This window comes from Cibotium barometz, chromosome 19, assembly GCF_041138505.1.
Source record: "Cibotium barometz isolate CiBa-2024 chromosome 19, ASM4113850v1, whole genome shotgun sequence".
Classification (NCBI taxonomy): Eukaryota; Viridiplantae; Streptophyta; class Polypodiopsida; order Cyatheales; family Cibotiaceae; genus Cibotium; species Cibotium barometz.
In genome coordinates, this window is record NC_141064.1 from 30,472,919 (window position 1) to 30,493,357 (window position 20,439).

General features: G+C 46.5%; 1 protein-coding gene across 1 annotated transcript in view; it reads right to left on the reverse strand.

The window, feature by feature from the left end:
• Positions 1-19,570, reverse strand: part of LOC147628438 (uncharacterized) — a 75,623-nt gene extending 56,053 nt beyond the window's left edge. The window contains exons 1-7 of the mRNA XM_086813586.1: positions 16,389-19,570; positions 16,247-16,302; positions 15,921-16,134; positions 13,336-13,421; positions 13,073-13,165; positions 12,789-12,927; positions 12,563-12,668 (exon numbers count right to left, since the gene is read on the reverse strand). Of these exons, the coding sequence (XP_086669712.1) occupies positions 12,563-12,668; positions 12,789-12,927; positions 13,073-13,165; positions 13,336-13,421; positions 15,921-16,134; positions 16,247-16,302; positions 16,389-19,064 (3,370 nt within the window). The 5' untranslated portion in view covers positions 19,065-19,570. The remainder of the gene's footprint in view (positions 1-12,562; positions 12,669-12,788; positions 12,928-13,072; positions 13,166-13,335; positions 13,422-15,920; positions 16,135-16,246; positions 16,303-16,388) is intronic.
• Between the last annotated feature and the right edge of the window lie 869 nt (positions 19,571-20,439).

A 20,439-nucleotide genomic window follows, 5' to 3' on the forward strand; every position in this document is an offset into this window, starting at 1 on the left:
GACAAGTTTCAGTGCATGTGAACAGGTGGTAAGTATGTCGCACATGTTTGTTTTAATGTTTTAAATACTAACCCTTTGATTTATAAGGTTAGGGGTCCACACTTATTTAAAAGTGGGCACCCCCTTTGGGCACCCACTTTGGGGCCAAGGTGGGGAGCCTCACTTTTAAGTGAGTGTGGGGGTGGGCATGGTCACCTACCCCCACTAACCCCCCACATGCATGCGTGGGTATCACAAGAGTTAATCTTCACTTTAATTTTATTAAAGAAATCCCTCTCTCTCAAGTGAAGAAAAGCATCGCTTTCTCCCTGGCGTGGCTTCATCACCCTTCGTAAGCTATCAGGCGGCTGGAGTTCTGCTGCGCTTGCTGCAGGAGGTGCTACACACAGGTTGCGCATGCTTCCTTGAGGCTGGCTGCGCCTGATTCATTACAGGCGGCTGACTCTGTGCTGGCTGCGCATAATCCTCTACAGGCGCCTATCCCATCACCTCTCCTACTGGTGGGCTGCGCAGATTTGTAACCAGGCGGCTGCTCTTCCTTGCGCCTGCTTTCCTGCAGGCTGTGGTACCTTCCACACAAGCGGCTGCCCCCAGTTCAGGTAGCATCTTTTGTACTTTCTGCTGCCGCTGCTGTACCTGCCTCTCCCCAGGCGGCTGGCTGCAAACCATCCTCTACACGGCTGGAGTTTGCTGTCCTTGCTGTTGCGACTGTGCGACCAGCTTCAGTGGGCTGCTCCCCTTCTCCTGCATGCGCCTACTCCTCTACCCGGTGGCTGTTGTATTGCTGCTCCTTCAAGCGGCTGCTCCTACAGGCTGTGCTGCCTGTTTTCTCTTACAAGGTGGTACATACTATTTCCATTGGTGTTCTACAAGGAGACTTCACAGCACACCTGGAAGACTTCATCCTACTACCAGTATTGGTCTTCTATCAACCAACTACAAGTAAGTGATTTTCAGATTTGAGTAAAGCATTTAATGTTTAAATCTGGTAAAAGAGTCGTCCCGCTCGGCCTACACCCGTTCGGTGCCGGGTTGTCCAAGCTATATGGGCGAACCTCGGTCCAAAGGTGCTGAGATCGGGAGAGCCAGGCGTTAGTACGAGAGCGCCTGTCTGTGCGTGGTCTCGGAACACCAGTGTGGTGCTCTCCGCGGAGTCCAGTGAAAGCACAGGACCGTAGTGATTGGACCACACTAGTGGTCGTTCTGCTCCGAGTTTTTCTACATCGAGATTCGAGCTATTTGTTTAGTACTGTTTTCATATGTACATGGACATGATCTGGTTCTCAGAACCCGTGGAGCATTGTATTCTTTAAATACTCCCAATAAATATATCATATATTGAGGGGGGGGTCGGCCCGTTCCGGCCCCAGTGCTGGTGTCCATCTTTCCATTTCTGTTCATTTAATTTTCAAGTTGTTTTAAGTTGTCCATTTCATATTTGTGGTTTTAAAGTTGTGCTATTAAACGTGTAGGTGTCCAATTGAGTCTTTCCCACTTGACGGGATCGGTTTCATACGCCGTGACCCCATTGTACATCCTCAGTCCAGGATAAGTCAGGCACGAGCTACGTAGGTCATTCCTCCATAGTTACCACGGAACGTCGTTCCGCCTTCCTGGAACGCCGGAACGCCGTTCCGGGCGAAGGCACGTTCCCGGAACATCCCGAAACGTTCCGAAAAAAAAAAAAGTTTTGCTTGCAGAAATGTATGTTCATGTCTTGGGGGAGCAAATATTATGAAGCATATTTGGCTATCCATATACAAAAAGTTGCATTTTTTTGTGTCATATGCTGACATGTCATATGACGTGGCGTTCCGTTCCCGATCCGCTCGTTCCCGCTCACGTTCTAGCATCCAACGTTCCCGGAACGTTCCCGTTCCGCGGTAACTATGCATTCCTCAGCCTTAGCGGGTCAGTCAGTCAGTCAAGTCCCTTAACCCACTTGGAGATAATCATTCATGCATGTAGAGTCAGTAGTAGAAGCCTTAGGGTTTGCATCAGAAAGCACTCTGCATCCTGCATAATATGCATTCATATGCCTGTGCATCATTTAGAACATCCCAGAAGCCTTAGGGAATTTATTAAGATTTATATGGTATTTTTTCCATATTTTATAGTATTTATTTAGCATTTATTGTCATTTATAAATATAAACTTTATTAAATGACCAGCCAACTTGACCAACCTCCAATTAGTATAAATAGGCTTGCATAGGGCTTAGTTTCTCATTCAGTCTTCAGTGTGCTAAGAGCTTTCCTCCTCAGCCCTAGGAGTTCCCTTGCCTTCAGCACTAGACTAGTCTCATCCAGCCCTTGGAGAGCTTGAGTTTGCTTCAGCCTACCTTGGTTCTCCAACGCATGCATCTTCAGCAGCCCTACAGACATAAGCGCATCAGATCAGCCCCTGAATCAGCAAGAAGACCTGCGTTTTCTTCATGTGAATCAGCAGCCTACAGTCAACCTGCGTTTACAGATCTGCAGCACCTCCAGTTCTGCGTTTTCTGTCCAGCATCAGCATTCAGCCTGCGTTTCAGTCCAGCATCATCCCTACAGTTTTGCGTTTCAGTCTACAGCAGTTCTCAGCCCTGAATCATCAGTTTACATCAGTATCCAGCCTTCAGTACATCATCCAGTCATACACCAGCCCTCTGGTGAAGGTAACATAGCATTCATAAACATTTACAGCATTCTAACATAGCTTAGAACAGTCCACCATCTTCTTTTCTCAGCCTCAGGTGTGCAGCCCTTCCTCATGCCCTTGGGAAGAGTGCATAGGCTCGAGATCAGGTCATCGAGGTGTTTCTACAGCCGTGTACAGTTCAGCCAATCTCTGATCCTCCGAGATCTTGCGTTTGGCTTATCTACAGTCCACAGTCATTCTCTCTAAAGAAACAAAGCAAATACTATCTTGTTATCGGGATATGGGGCCCCCTTCAGTGGGTAATTCGGGACCCAATCTGGTGTACAGTTCTCATATCTCTTTAAAGTTTGAAGTATTAAAGTGGATTGCTAAACTCACGAAACTCGGGATACAGAAGACGGTGTGAGCATTTGTGTGACAGGATCTTCCAATACAAAGACTTCCGCTGCATATCACATCAGCCCTCACACGTGTGGAGCCGGCCAGCATCTGGACCAAGTTCGCCAACTACAGAAGACTACCTGGGGGCAGCAGACTTAGTCGGCCACCATCTGGATCAGCTAGGAGCCAAAGAACAACCTCCCACACTTGGTAAAAATAGGAAAAAAATAGGGAAAAAATATGGAGAGTGGGGAAAAATGAGAAAACACCTAAATCGGGCGGGCACACCCACAACAGAGGCCCTAGTGTAAGTATACAGACAGGAGATGACTGCTAACACCCCCTCTCAGCTCCTGGATGTGAAACCAACCCCACGGAGCTGGAGTGCCGTCGGAGCAAAGCCTGAGATAGAGACTTCGTGAAGAGGTCCACCGCACTGTCCTCCATCAAACAGAACTCTAGCAAGATGTCATCGGCAATAATCTTTTCATGAACAAAATGCCTCTAGATGACCATGGGTTCCTCCAATGGAAACCCAATCCTGCCAAGTAACCTCTGCAACCTCACCACCTCACAAGCAACATCACAAGCACGGTGCTCTACCTCTATCGACGACAAGGCAATAGATGGCTGCCTTTTACTGCTCCATAAAACTACTCCTGAGCCAAGGGAAACATTGTAGCCTGATATCAAGGTCCTCGTGTCTGGCTCTCCTCCCCAATCTGAGTCACTCCATCCGTGGAGTCTGACTCCATCCATCAATCCCCCTCCTGAGTAAAAGAGTCCAAGATCCTTCACATGCTGCAGAAACCACAAGATACACAATCCTGTCTCCCAAAGAGTCCTCTACAAACATGAGCTCAACAGCCTCATCAGGAAGCTCCCGTCCAATCTGGTATACATCAACCAAATCAATGAACCATTCTACTTCTGAGTCAAGGAGGTATCATACTGCTCACAACGATCAACACCTATTACGGTGGGATGCCAAGTCCTGGAAACCTGCTGAAGATCATTCAAGGCCTTCGGAAACCTGTAAACCACCCCCTCTGAATCTGGAACCACAAAGCCTGGAGAATGTGCAACATCCACCTCCTTCTGCAAATAATCAACCATCACCTACCTGGCTTTCCAATAGGTCCCCGTGGAAAGAACTTTCTCAACTACAAGAATTTCTTTGTCCCGAATGCTACAAGACATCAGAGCATAGGTTACCTGTAAAGTTTCCTCTAACTGACGAATACAAGAACTACCAACATCTGTACTAGAAAGTTCCTGCCAACTACTGCCATCATCTGGCAAGCCATCCACCAACAACTGGTTCGGGAAAGCCTGCACCTGCAGCGTATCCACACTTAAGTGGCCATCACCGTACTGCCACTCATCACAAAACTGAGGACCTGGGAGAGAGAGTGCTGAAAGTTTGTAAACTCCATTCTCCACTCCACCTTCCCAAACTACCTGGCATGTTGCCTTGTCCCGGAGAGCAACAAAATGCTCATCAAACTCCACCCGTACGCCAGTCTTGCAAACTTGATGCACTGACAACAAATGAAAACCAAGTGACGGAACATACAACACCCGGGAGGAATGCATCCCCCCTCTACCATTGAGAACTATCTCCAACCTGCCCTCACTGTGAACTAGGATTGTGGATGTATCCCCAGTAAGAATGTGACCAGAATACCTGCAGAGATCCTGTAAATCTGAATGGGAAGGAGTCATGTGCCTGGAAGCACCACTGTCTAGAATCCACTCCCGAGTATCCATAGCGAAGAGTCCTCCAGCCACCTCCCTGCATGAGGAAAATGAAACACCGGTGTCCATAACCTCCATGTGCACAAAAGCTGGAGTCTTCACGGTTGCTGCTAAGGATTCGGCACCCTTCTTGGTGCTCTGCTTGGGACAGTGCCTCCAATAGTGGCCTTTCTCGCCAATCATTACAGGTCCTTTCTGCCTTGAGTTTCTCGCAGTCTGAGTCAGACATCTTCTCAGAAGACTTCTCCGATGAAGCCTTCCCTTTGCCCTTGTTGTTACGGCCTTTCGACCATTGGCTAGTTAAGGCCTCCGAACCTCCGCCCTGTGGAGGGTTCGTGAATCTTTCCTCCTAGTCCAAGACCATCGGCAAAAGCTCCTTCCATGTGATGGTGCTGAGCCTGCCACTGGTAATCAAAGAAGAGTAAAATATTGAGTACTGAGAGGGCAAATGCGACAGCAACGTAATGGCCATACCCTCCGATGATATCTCTTTCCCAACCTGAAGAACTTCCTACTGAAGAGCCTACAGCTTGTTAATGTGCTCCCGCATCGTCGATGACTTTGCAAGATTCATAACCCGCATCTGTACTTCCAAGGAAATCCTCTGCATGGGCGATACCCTGTTATAGAGAGAAGCCAAATGCTGCCATATACCTCTGGCCAGCGTCATATGCTTGATATGATTGATAACCTGCAGTTGAGGAAGACGAAAGAACGGACCTTGGCATTGACACGATCCCACAACTAATCCTATGCCTCGCGGTCCTTTTGAATTGAGGGTAACTCCCCTTCCTCTACCTCCGGCCGTGGAACCCCAACAACAATGAAATCAGCAAGGTCATAGGACTCCAGAACAGATTCCATCATTACCTTCCAAATGCCATAGTTATTCCCGTCCAACTGACGGTCCACTGGGAACGTGGCGAGTGTCGCGATCTTCACATGCTTCTCAGCCATCTCAAGTAAATCTGCCATTGCAAGGGTGTAACTAAAAAGGGTGGGTGGGTGGGAAAAAAGAAGAATTGAAACCTGCAAAAGTGGCTGTCCAACGAATCAGCCCGCCTTCCTCTTGCTTCTACTCTTCCCGAACGGTCCAAAACAGTCCACCAATCAGCAACAAAACAGCCCCCCTCTTGCTCACACAATTCCCAAGATCTATCAAGAGCCTAGAGCTCTAATACCATGTCAGAATATGCAGCGGAGATGAAGACAAAATCTGAGAAGAAAAGAGCAAGTGCACTGCAAAAAAATACAGCAATAGAGAAGGAGAGAGATAGGCGTGTAACTCTGCTATATATACACAAGAAAATCCAGAATACTGAATACAACAAGTGGGGGAGCAAGGGGCCATTTTATATGGCCCCACTGCGCAGTCGGCGCCAGTAGTAAGGACAGCCGACAACACACAAATGGTCCACGACCTGCACCAGCTCTAGTCGGCCACCCCAAAGAGTCAGACAGACCTCACACGTGTGGAGTCGGCTAGCATCTGGACCAAGACTACCTGGGGGCAGCAGACTCAGTCGGCCACCATCTGGATCAGCCAGGAGCCAAAGAACAACCTCCCACACCTGGTAAAAATAGGGAAAATTTTGGGAAAAATATGGAGAGTGGGGAAAAATGAGAAAACACCTTAATCGGACGGGCACACCCACAACAGAGGCCCTAGTGTAAATATACAGACAGGAGATGACTGCTACCATGTTGTTGGGGTTTGGAGCTAGCCTGGATCTGCTTGGGTTTACCTCCGTTCAGCATCATTTCTTGATTCTGAGCAAGAGAGAGAACCCTATAATAGGACTATGGCTCAAAATTACGTACAATAAACCTAATGTAGTATCCGGACCTCTAATAAACTATTTCATACCTAAATGTGGTGCTGACTGCAATTTTACCATATCCACGGAAGGCTCTCACTTTTGGGTAGCCCAATTGGGTTACAACCTGCAGCATGCAATTGATTGATCCTGGATCTGCTTGGGTTTACCTCCATTCAGCATCATTTCCTGATTGTGAGCAAGAGAGAGAACCCTATAATAGGACTATGGCTCAACATTACATACAGTAAACCTAATGTTAGTATCCGGACCTTTAATAAACTATTTCAACTTATCCTCCTTGGATATACCTAAATGTTGTGCTGACCGCAGTTTTACCATATCCACGAAAGGCTCTCACTTTAGGGTAGCCAAGTTGGGTTACAACCTATAGCATGCAATTGATTTATCATTGTAACGCGCAACAAAGCCTTCTTATACCTGTGAGTTTATGCAATTCAACTTTGAGAAAGAAGAGGAGAGAGAGAGAGAGAGAGAGAGAGAGAGAGAGAGAGAGAGAGAGAGAAAGAAAGATTTTATTAACGTCTTCCACCGAACTCAGCCTATGAGACAAATCAGTGTACCTGTGTGGGGTATCCTCTGTCATCCCAACAAAATGAAAAAGTATTGAACTAAAAAGCTGAATCTGGGTGTGCAATAAGTACAATGAGTGGGGGGCCCCCTACAAGCATGAGTATTTGCTTATATTTCTTTGGAGAACTTTGTACAATGAGTATGAATGATGACTGAGGACTGCCAAATGCAAGGACGAAGTAGGCCGAATGCAAGTTGAACCATACACTGTCCAAGCTCTTTTGAATAGCTCTTCCTGACTTTTCATCATTCGTTCTTGATCACTTTGGTGAGCACCTTCAACCCTTTGCCTACGGAGTCCACTCCTCGCCTATGGGCTGGTTGTATCCACTCTTTCTTAAGGATTAGTGCATTGGTGTTTTGCTGTTTTCTCTCATCTCTCTCTTGGAGCTTCAGCGTTTTTGTCATTCATCTACATCTTTCCACTGCCCTTTGACATGGTATCAAAGCCTAGAGACGTTTAGACCTAGAATCGCTGATTGGAGGCTTCTTGGTGTTGATTTTCGCTGCGTTCCCAAGTGAACTTGGTGGTTGTGCGTAGTGTTTCAAACTTGCATTTTCTTCTCAGGAGGGGCAGGTCTGCATTTTTACGTTTTTTTTTCTCCTCTCCACTCTCTTTCTATCCCACTCACCCTCCCCACAAGTGCAGAGAGCAGCTCTTGGGCTGTTTTGGTGGCTGCGTTTTTTAGAGGAGGTACATCATGGCACTCATCCAACCCCGGGTGGTTCAGATACCCACTGTTCCAACCTTTCCTTCAGATGCCAAGTTGGATGGCACAAGCTACGACATCTAGAAAGTCATGGTGGAAGTAGCCTTGGAGAAATATGATCTTCTGGAATTCATCACTCCACCGGTCCTCCTGCCCAACCTAGACACCGCAGAGGATAAGGATACGAGGGATGCCCTTATGCACGAAGCTTCTCTATGGGATCGGCTTAATGCCAGTGCCCAGTCATTAATTCTTCTGAACTCTCAACCCTAAGTCATCGCTCACATCAAACGGGATACCTTTGCACATGTTGCTTGGAAGAGACTCTCTGACATCTATGATCGGAAGACACCCATGAAGAGAGTTTCCCTGGAGCTTCAAATGTTGAAGCTTTCACCCACTGATTCTACTTCCATGCGGGATCACATCAACACATTGGAGTCATTGTGATATGAGATTTCTGGGTAAAGGAAGGAGATTTCTACTGAGGATATGGCCATCCAACTACTTGCTCAGTTGCCCCCAATATATGAGAGCTTCTATTCTTCACTTCTTACCTCAGGATAGACGGAAACCATTACCTGGGATGAGTTGATGCCTATGGTCCTTGATCAAGAGAGCAGATTCAGGGATTCTTTTTCAAAGAAAGGTAACCAGGCTTTCATTGGACAAAGAGGGGGGCAACCTAACAAAGGCAAAGGTGGGGCACCTCCCTCTAAGGACTCTAAGGACTCCAAGGATGCAAAGCCGAAGGGGTCTTCAACTTCTTATTCTTATGGCAACTAGAAGGCTTGTGATAATTGTTCCAAACAGGGGCACTTATGGCGACAATGCGAAAGTCGCATGCGGGATTTGGAAGGGAAGTCAAAGGACAAAGGAGCAAGCTCTTCCGCCAAAGTTGTGGAGGAGTCAGCTTTCGTCAACTTGATTGATCTCGAGTCCGAGACACCCCTCCAATGGTTGAGCAGGCTTTTCTTTTTTGTTCCCTCTCCTCAGGGGATTTTGGACAACGGTGCCACACACAGCACATGACTTATCGCAAGGATTGGCTTGGTGAACTCCAACATTGCCCGCGGCATTTGAGAATGGGAGGTTATCGTTGTATTTGCAAGTGACCACAACTCTTGTTAAGTGACTAGGCCAAGTTATTAAAGTGCTTTTGGACTAGGGTCAAGTAATACACTTTTTTCTAGGCACCCATTGGAAGCAAACCGTATTTTCAAAAATTATTACTTGTTTTAAAACAAGGAAAGTAACAGAAAAAGCAAAATCAATTTACTATGAAAAGGTAGTTCGAGGGCTAAATTGACTGTAGCAAGAGCTTGATGCTTCCAAGGAGGCTGGTTTGACTACTCCCAAGGGCTCTCCTCAAAGCACTGAAAGATTTTTCGTGGGCCTTCCTATAACCGGTGGGCACATGTTCGGAATCGTATTAACCATGAACAAGACTAACGGCATATAATCATGACAAAAGCAACAACCACAACAAATGACAAATTTGCACAATACCCCGCACTAGGGACCGGAAGATGGGCCAACCCCCTCCCCCCCCCCCCCAAACCCTTAAGGGTTATATTCCAAAGGGAATCTACTTCCAAGTATGAGCTCACAAGTGCCCGTGGATTCACCGCTAGTCCACACCTAATTACTCCAAGTACATTCAAATGAACACAAAACAAGTAAAGATTCGACAAAGCCCTGTGTCACGTGCCTTGCATGCACCGCCTCACAAATACTTCCTCCCTGCAGATCAGCAAGTTCTCAACAGATCACCTGCGTTGCATGTGTGCTCTCTCAAATACCTTTGCCCTTCAAGAGTCTTCACAACAAGAATGTTCTATCCACATTATACACCACACTAGGGGACGGAAGATGGGCCGAAACACCCCCCCCCCCCCCCCCAAGGGTAGGAATTTGCTTCCAAGTACAAGATCACAGGTGCCTGTGGATTCACCACCAGTCTACACCTGATTACTCCAAGTACGTTCAAATGAGCACAAAGCAAGCAAAGATTCGACAAAGCCCTCTGTCATGTACCCTGCATGAGCTGCTTCACAAATCCTTCCTCCCTGCAGAAAGTTCTCAACAGATAACCTGCAGCGCATGTGTACTCTCTCAAATACCTCAACCTTGCAAAATGGTCTTCACAACAAGAATGTTCTATCCGGCTCACACAAAATCACAAGCTCGCCCTCCTGCTCACATGAACTCCCAGGCACTTGTCCTGCTCATGTGAACTCACAAGCACATCCGACCTACTCACATGCACTCACCAGCACGACCATCCTGTTTCTAAGCCCGTGATTCAGCTTGGTACCTGGGGTCATTGGTGATTGGCAAGCTCACGGGAATCTGACCTCAGGCTCGGGGGTGGTTCGAGGAACCGAACCTAAGGTTGGGTGGTGAGTCACTAGCCACAATATATCACCGTCGCGCAATGAGTTCGACGTCAGGTCTATGGAAACCATACACCTGAGTGGTTCTATGTGAGATAATACATGGGCATGCTCTAGTGAGACATTCGTGTCGGAGCTCCTCTAACAACTTATAAGAGTAGAACCCATGGATGTGGGGATTGGTGGTTTGTCACGGTAAAAGCACAAGCCAAAGCTTTACCAGGTTACCCAAGCCGTGGAAGCCATCCTCTCTGCATGGATGTGCGAGACAGGCAACGAAAAGAAATCTCTTCCGCTGAGAGTACAGGAAGGAGAAAAGCAGTGTGTGTGAATCCCGAGATGTGCTTTGTGCTCCAGGGACCAGTCTCATGTGGTGCTTTTGTTCACAGGAGATGAGGCAGCCATATAAGGCGCAGCATGTGGGCCAACGGCACCTGTATTCCGAAAGCAAGGCACAGCTTTTTGTGAAAAGCAAGGTGCAGCTTTTTCGAAAGCAAGACACGGATTTTTGTGAAAAGTAAGGTGTGGCTTTTTTTAGAAAGCACAGTATAGCTTTTTCATGAAAGGCAAGGTGTAGCTTTTTAGAAAGCAAGGCCCAAACTTTAAAGAGGAACCAAGGCCTCACATAACACACCTCAAGGAGCTCTCTCACAGTGCGTGCAGGCTTACTCCATCAACGGCAACTACGGTGACTGGCAAGCTCACGGCAATCTGACCTCAGGATCAGGGGTGGTTGGAGGAACTGAAACTTAGGTTTGGTGGTGAGTTGCTAGCCACAATCTATCACGGGGTCACACGATGAGTGCGACGTCTGGTCAACGGAAACCTTCCTAGGGTTTCTCAGGTATGTCCTCTACCCTGATCCACAATGGTTATATGTCATAATCTATGGGCATGGTCTAGCGAGGACTTTACACCTGCCTTTAGTAATAAAATACTAAAAACTGTAAATTAGGTTCAGTACACACTTACCACTTCCATAACCCATAAGACCAATGCTTTAGGCCCAAACAGCTCTGCACACATGCATGTCCCTGACCCCATGAACAGTCAAGGGCAGAAATACCAAGCATTGTCTAGGTAGTAAAACAAGTCACAGAAAAAAATAAAGATCAAGCACACACATGTTTGCGGCACTTGGAGAATCACCCATCTGCTTTCGTGTACTTTTAAACTGTCCAGAGATCTCCACTGCCCCTGCCCAAGATCCAAAACAACCTGCAGGCCCTACCTGAGGTTCAAAAGATACTGTGGGCCCTGCCCAAGGATCAGAACATCCTATGGGCCTCTGCCATGTTCGAAACATCTTGCCATGCCCTTGGACTCCATATGGGTGCAGCCCATATGCTCCATATGCATGCTCAGGATTTACACGCCTTGCATGTCCACCCGAGCTTAACATGCCCTGCATGTCCTGAAATAATAGGGGTTTGACTCAAGCTTCCACATGTGCATCTAATGTCAGTTAATCCTAAAACGTCTCTTGTAATATGCCTACTACTTTCAATTGATAAAGCTCACCTTGGAGCTACCAAAGAATTGGGAGACCACAATGCATTCCATGTGTATCTCCTTGGGAAGCACATAGAAGATTATCAAACCAAAAATAAAGGCGCACAAAGAGGTATTGCAGCTATCAGAGATATCAGAATTGGAAGCCCAATCAAAATAAAATCATCAACTCTAAGAATAAAACAAGTCTAAACCACAGATTTGGAAGAGTACATGTGAAGGTCCAATAAGGACTCAAATCGGCTTGCAGAAGCTGCAACGAGTGTCACTAACATGACTGTGGATAGACGAGCAGTCTAGAGAAGTGCATGTATGCTTGCACTTTAGTGAAACAATATTGAGAGTATACACCCTAAAACCAATTCAGAAGCCCCTGTATGCCTTATATTTATTGCTGCTTTGATAATATAAGTGTCATGACGGTTGGTTCCTTTGCATTTGTTCCACACAACAAATATGATGGAAGTAGCCCATGTGTATATTGCAATCACTCATGCACCATCTAAGAAATAGCTAAGTCATGCATCAGTTATGATACAAACTTGTGCTGATCTGCTGCTTAAAATACAGCCAGGAAGGTCAAATAGACAACCCTCATCTACCTACTTGTGAAAAAGCATGCAAAGCCTCGCTTAAGCGGTTAAAAATCAAGTTCTGTCCATGAGTCTAATTTAGTATGCTGAAGAAAGCCAGAAGAGGTAAGGAAACAAGGCGATTTGACTTTTCTTTTATGATTATTATTCATGTATCTTACGCTGTAAATAAGCAGCTAGCTTCCGTTCCCGCTGTCTTGAAGGGAGGTTGGAGATTGATTCAGTGTATGCAAGGCCTGATGCACCATGCTCCAGCATGAAATGTAGCTGCCAACCAGCACCACTGCATTACATCAATTTGAGTTCTTTGGGAGCAGGGGAAAGAAAGAGGAAGAGGGGAGCAGGGATGTAAGGCTTGCCATAACAATGGTTTATCTCAATCCCTACCCACGATAAGAGCGTGTTGTTGGAGTTTTTAAGTTTGATGCTTTCTTTCCATTTCTTCTTCCGGCTTCCTGTATGCCGTTCCCATTTTGAAGGCCCCATCATTTGTCCTGTGTTGCAGTATTCACACTCGCATAACACTCTATCACAAATAAGAAAGCCATTATCTTCTATGCAAAATTCCTCACAGAAAAAAAAGGATACACACACACACACAAAAAAAAAAGGGGAGGGGGGGGGGGGTCGACATGCATCACGCAAGCATCTCCATGACATGAGGAACTTACTGATGAAATTTGGGAATATATTTCGCTTCCATGCCATAACAGACTACAGCAATCTGATCCGGAACAACCAAAATGGTGCCATCGCTTTTCTTTCTAAACAAAGGGAGAAATCAAAACAGAGAAGAGAAGGATAATTTGTAACCAACTTTCAAAAGGCAGAAGGTAATAAGCATAGTAATGCCATAAGAAGTGCTTTTGGAATGATTCAAAAGAAAGGAATCTGCTGGTACTATCTCGCATCAAAGAACGAAAAATTTACTTACCCCTCCATGATATGATCTCTTGGTGTCTCCTTCTCAAGCGCAACTTTGCAATCAATGCGGCTGTCCTCTGCTTTGTTCCAAACATCCTAAAAGAACATTTTCCCTGAGATACTTTTCAAGAAAAGCATGAAGCATACCTCCTCTACTATCGACTGGTAAGAGAGAGAGATGTTATTAACGTCAACAAAAGACCCGAAGGATCTAAGAGACCGAAAAGATGTTACATGTGATCCATGAGTAAAGTGGACGTCAAGACAACGTGAAAAATGAAAACTAGCTGCCGAAAGAAAAATACAGGGCCAACATATTACGTAGGTCCTGTGTATACAATATAGTAGGCAGCAGAAGAGCCTCATGTGTCCGAACTCATAATGTGTCATCCTCCTCATGAACCGAGTACTACCTGTGGGAGACTGGAGTGCCTCTCTCTGTCACTGAAGCAAGTCTCGGATCTGCAGCTGTCGGCTGGAGGGTCTGGGTCTTCAAAAATGGAGATGTTTGGCTCTCTGGAGGACATGTGCACCCTCTCGGAGGAACCCCACGTGCATGGGGTGGTCACTCGGTGGGGGTGTCTAGCCCTGTCCTAGTCAATCTGTCCCGGTAGATCTTGTATGGACTGAGAGTCAGCCGCGGCTCGCTGGTGAGGGCAAAAAAAAGTCAGTGATAGATGTCTGTGCGGCATCCTACCTCTCAGGCTGCTACCTCAATAGTCTGTTGCTGTGGTGCCTCAGCTCTAATAGGTATAGTCTAGACATCTCTGATCTCTGTAATGCATCATGTATGAGAGGGGCCCAAACCCCTCCCTCCAGATGGTGGTAGCATATGCGTATCTCATAGTAGACAGGGCATCTAAGTATGTAATGCTCCTCTGACCCTTATCTCCCCTGTTCTACATAGCCTGCATAACCGTCTGTCCTGTGGCATGCTAGAGAGGTTACTACCAAAGCTGAAAAAGATTGAAAAGAAATATACACAGATATCATGAAGGAAACTATTGATTTGCATGGGACACTTTGATATGATTTTTTTATTTATCTGACCTTGCAGATATCACATTGAACCTTAAAACTGTTAGGAATGTTCTGCAGTTGTACCTGGACCTAATAGTCAAACAAGGTGAATGGCACTCGAGATACATTCCATGCCCCTGAGAACTTGTGAAACACCTAAAACGTATTTAGTACTACAAAAGGAATGTCTAAGCATTGTAAGTCCAATTTTGTTAGAAAGGCCAGCTCTTTCCCCACCATTGTAGGCTATGCAAAAGACCACTAGACTAAAATTACAGTCCAATCTTCTTAACAAGCTAAGGCTCATACGCATGCCTTTTTGGGCTTTCATTGTTGATATTCCTACTGGTTCACATGCTACTTCTCGCCCCAATCTGTGCTAGATCTACTTCATCTCGAAATGCTTGGCCTCTATAGACTATATGCGCTCTTCACAGAAGCACTGCCAAAGTGAATATGACATGGATGAACGGGCCTTTCTACATGGGCCATGCAGTCCAAAAGAGATGCTTGAGTGCTTTGATTCAATACCCTACCAAAAACACTCCCCTGACCCACCTTACTCATTGGCCATCTTACAAGTGTCAATGCACGCTAACAAAGTGTGGTTCTTTAAGCTACCTTGAAGCACAAAATTGAGAATAGATGGGGATGGCAAAAAGGAAGGGGTTGTTCAGGATGAGCCCTAGTAGAGAAACCCTTGTTCTATCGACCCACTCCAAGGTTCATGCTGTGAAAGCCCAAATGCAGCCACATATCAGGTCTGCAATGGCTTAGTATCATTCAAGGTGGTCTAAACATGTTACAAAAGTTCATCCTATTGAGGCCTCTGTTCATGTACATAAGATTTGGTCACCATTGATGCTAAATCTTTATCAGAAATTTATCATAGGATAGAAATTAGTGCCACACTTATGAAACGAAGCCCTCCAAACAGTTCTGTGGATATGCTGGCCAGGCCAGGAACAATGTTATGTGGAAAAGCAATCGGGAAAATGGGATGGGAGGAGGGGAGGGAGAAGCGGTGCCGTGTGTTGGCACAGGAAGCCATTTGGATCAACTGTAAATCCCAACCTTGCACTTTCTTCATGCCATTGTTTGTTAACTGAATCTGAAGAGTTTTACATCATTTCCATTACATGACAGAATTAAAGTTCATTTTCATAAAGAATAGAAGGCGAACACCTTTCATTTAACCGTCATCAAAAGGGTAGCTTAACATCTTTGCATCCCTCCCCTCAGTGGCCAGGCCACCCGGTTCCCTGATCTGCATACTTTGACCATTACAAAAACACTTGCTTTTCCACTTCGTCATTTCAATACGCTAAAAACGACTTTTGGTAGTTGAACTGGGTTGACCAACATTACTAATGGCTTTTCATAATTGACAGCGATGGCCTGTCTAGCCTAGACCTTAATCATCAGTCTTTTGGGCCACTTGCTCAATCCTTGACAACTCGCCCCCCTCAAACCTTAATTAATGCCCATTTGTGCCACCACCATGTCATAAATTTCAATAGGATGTGAAAATACCAACCTGTAGGGTCATAAAGTTGACCTGTAGAGCATACTGACCTTCTTTTCAAGCAGCTCAATTGACTTGGGAACATCCGACCGGCCAACAGCATCAGCACTGTTATACAGAGCATTATGAAGCCTTTTTGGAGGTACCAAAGGGTGACAAGCCTTTGGAAGCTCTTTGCACTGATCAATGCCACATTCCACTAGTATTGCTTCCTCGATAGCCAACTTGAACTCAGTTGGCCTACTGTTTCTCTGCCCCTGGAATCTGTGAGCAACACCCACAAATGAGTTTGCCAGCAGCAGCAAGGGGCAGATTTGAACCAATTAAAATCTCTCTTTATTGGATGGATATTATCTAGACACAACCAAATACTCACCTGTCCAGGTTTTCCATAAAAGGAAAGACCATGCTTCGTTTTACCCAAGCATAACCCTGTTCCAACAGCATTTCAAGTGGCAACACTAAGTGAGAGTTCCCATACCTGCACAAGAGACTTAAAAACCAGAAACTAAACATACCCGCTCTCCTTCCTTTCCTTTTGACAGCCCATAGAACATCACACATAAGCGGTATGGATGGCCAGCCCTACGTACTGACTCTGGAACATCCTTCGTGGGATCAACGACTTTAGCTGGCCAAACCAAGTCTTTTGCAGCTCCTAGCTTGGCCCATACTATGTCTCCTATATCAAGATTGAATACAAAGGGCAAAGTAGACACATAAATGTTTTTTTCCTCTTCTGATTCTAAAGCAGAAGTTAACTTGTCAAACCCTGCAGGCTTCAGGCTCTGCCTGTACCATACTTCAGAACACAGGCTGTTCCGCTGCTTGTGGGGTTTTTTCCAAGGCTTCTTAGGGGGCCGAACAATATTGGCAGGCCTCTGGTCAGCATCCGGCCTAGCAATCTTAGTGAACGGCCTCTGGTCAGCTTCAAGATTCAGCCTAGAAATCCTCGCAACAGACGGCTTCTCCTCAGCATCAAGATCCAGCTTTTCTATCCTAGTAGGCTCCCTCCGGTCAGCATCAACATCAGGCTTCTCATCGAATGCATCAAACTCTACCTCCAAACTGGTCTCTTTGTCCTGTCCATGCTTGAAGCTGGAAACTACTTGTTCATCGTAGGGACTTGAAATCATGCTTTTCTGTGGCACAAAGTCAGAAGGACTACTGTTATCAAAAGAGACCTTAATCTGTTCCACCTGTTTGAACACATGGGTACTTTTTTCAACTGGCATTAAGCCTTGCACAGACCGCCTCTTTCGTCTCTTCCAAGGGTCTTCCAGCACAGAGTCACGAAATCGAGATGGCAAGGCTTGTGCTCTCCCTCGTCTACTTCGCACTAAAGGAGCTTTTATCTTCACAGGAGAATTTATGACAATCTTTTTCACAGCTAAGCTATCATCCTCGTCTCCATCACCTTTCTTGCCCTTTGAGGACCCCGAAAATGAGGCCATCTCCGACACACCATCCTCTACTGTAGCATCCGAATCTTCCTCTGTGATCAACCTCTCTGCCTGTCTATGCAGATTGTCAGAATTGTAACTATCTCTTTCAGAATAATCCACTTCAGGACTTCTCAGTTGAGCTTCAAAGCCTGATGCTGCTTGAACAAGCAAATCCAAAGAAGATAGATCTTCTGTTCTCCTTGTCAACCCAAACTCTACATCTTCATTTTCTTTTTGCCAATTTGAGCTTCGATGAGGTACTTTCTTTCCCTTGTCATAAAAACCGCTTTTTGACAAGGGCTCTTCAGCTTCCCTATGGATACATTTCTTTGGTGCACTCTTCAGTTTGGCTGAAGTCTGAGACTGACCTGAGGTATCACGGTTTCTACCTGCAGACTCAACACCTGGGGGTATCATTGAGGTTGACTGCGCTGCCACCCCTTTGGCCACCCTACCATGACCCACAGCCCAAGTCAAGTCCTTGGTAGCAGTTTCGGCAGCAAACAATTGAGGGTGAAATGCAAGCGTTCCCTCAGTAGATATTGCCGCTCTCCCACCATCAAGGTATGGCTCTGACCCAGCGTTTTTTGCTGAAGCTGACGATTTACCCTTATTCTGTAAACTTTCTGAAGCCAGGATGACAAACTTGCTCAGTTTGGCAACCTTGGTGGGTCGGGTAGACTCGGTTGAGCTATCCTTAGGGCCATTTACTTTTCTCTTGCTTGGCTTCAGACCTTGCTGGTGATGTGTAGCCGGCAGGAATGCATTTGCCTGGAGCTCCTTCACTGGCATAGAATGCAAAAATTTCAGCTTCTTTGCCACAGGCTCAGCTGATCTTTCAGAAGAATAGAGGTCCATAGAATAGAGGTCCATGGAGGCAATCCCATTAGCAACGGGCCTTTCCTGATGCTGAGAAGGCTCAAAGGTTTTTGTCTTGCCCTTCATCAGAATGCCCCCATGCGCAAAAGGAAGTTCACTGTGATGGGCATTCATAGGCCAATGTCTCTCCTTATCATGTCCATTTGAGGCATGCCATCCATCTAGTCCGTCATATTGCTGGTATTCTACGTCGTCTGCATCCCTGGGATGTACAAGCTTCTCATGTGGCGGCAAGTAAGGTTCCATTGAAGGGGCCGAGAAGGGATTATCAATTGACAGGTAGGCTGTTTTCTGTAGCGGCTTTTTCTTCAGCGGTTTTTCTTCAACATTTTCCCTGTCAGCGTTACCAGATGCTGCATTTCCTGCAGCTGGCACCTTCATCCTGTCACCGCGCACGACAAAGCCTCTTTTCAGATCAGGCTTTAGCCCGGGCGCAGGGCCAGAGCCCCCCTTCCGGGACTGCGACAAGCTGAGCATTCTGATTTTCTTCGCGTCGGTGTCAGCCTCTTTGTCTGAGGTGTCTATGAAGTCTGAGAGGTCCCCCCGCTTCGCCGGGCTGCCATTGTGTGACTCCATCGCCGCAACTCTTCTGTCGTTCTGATAGCCGGAGAGGTTCCGCCTTGCGCTACCTACCCTGACCCTAGGCGCAGCGTCCTCCTGTGGAAACCCTAATTTAGTGCCGCTATCTACGTCGCCTGCAAAACTGCGTACCTCTTTCAAGACGGGCTTCTGTGGGGGAGGCATCTTGGGTTTGGGCTCCTCGTCTTCTTCGAGAGTCGCCATGAGAGCTACGGCGTGAAGGTCGACTTTTGGCTGCGAAGCGCAAGCGGGAAGGGCCGGCGCAACATGCACTCGGACATGCGCTCGCATTGGCAAAACGGGAGCGGAACTAGCTATAAAGGAAGGGCGGCAACGGGATCAAAGGAGGACGAAAGCGGCAACGGGATCAAGGAGGATGAGAGCGGCGACGCCCTGTGCTGATATAAAGAGTGCTGCAAGCGCGAAGGGCAAGATCTTTTGGGGAAAAAGCTTCGCAACCCTAGCTGAAACTTCTGCGAAAGGGTAGAAGCGCAAATGAGGACCCTCAACGCAGGAAAGCAGGCGAACTTCGAAACGAAACAAAACAAAACCAAAAAAAAAGCTCTGCTCTGGCTTAGAAATGGCTATGGAGAGGCGCATTTGTCGCACAAAAAAAACCCCCCAAAAAAAAAAAGATGAAGCGAGAGGAGGAGGAGGAGAATGCGCGGAAACGCAAACGCCCTCTGTAGCGTTTTTCCAAAGCTCTGGCTCTATGAGGTTTCCCCCTCTCAATTGCGCGCAGGACTAAGTCCAAAATAACACAAATGTGCGCAGCACCGCAGCAAATTTTCCTGTTCTTTTTTTTCGCTCGAGTCTTCACTAAACCCGCAACGACGTGGCTCGTCCAAACCTCCACGTGGAGAGACACGCCACCTCGCGCAGCCAATTCTTCCACGTCAAATCCGACCTGGCACCTTGGCTGACACATCAGAATCGATCTTGCTAGTTTTGTCCACGTCATTCTGGCATCTGGCGTTTCCCGCTCACCTCTCTTGTGTTTCACGAGTCATTGCTAATACCAATGTGATCATGCCATCTTATCAGCCCACCATCAAGCGTAGATAATTTGGACCATCAATTGATTTGGACCATCAATTGATTACACATGATGTAACACACCTCATTCACATGTACATACATGGCAACTGATTCTAGAGTGCACCGGACACGGACACAGGGCAAACATTTCTTAAGTCCAATTACTTAAATTTCTCTTGCATGAAGCTACCACACAAAAAAAATAAAAATAAAAATTTAGATGGCCTTCCATAAAAAGAAATTTAAGATGGCTTGAAATTTGGAGCCTTTCCTAGAGTGTGCTTCAAATGCAATGAATTTGGCCAGATTGCAAGAAATTGTCCTGATCAGCCAATAGCAAAAGAGGAGGGAGAAAGGGAAGGTGAAAAAAATGGAGTGGGAAAAGTGTCTCCTTCGGTTGGGAGCCAGAAAAAGGAGGAGAAGGGAAAGGAAATGATGAAGGAGATTGGTGAGGGTAGCTAGAAGGGAGAGTGGGTTAGGGTAAAAGGAGGAGAAGGGAAAGGAAATGATGAAGGAGATTGGTGAGGGTAGCTAGAAGGGAGAGTGGGTTAGGGTAAAAGGGAAATCTAGTGTTAGGCAAGCTAAGATAGAAGCCAAGAAGAATCAGGGTAATCAGGGGGTTGAAGGT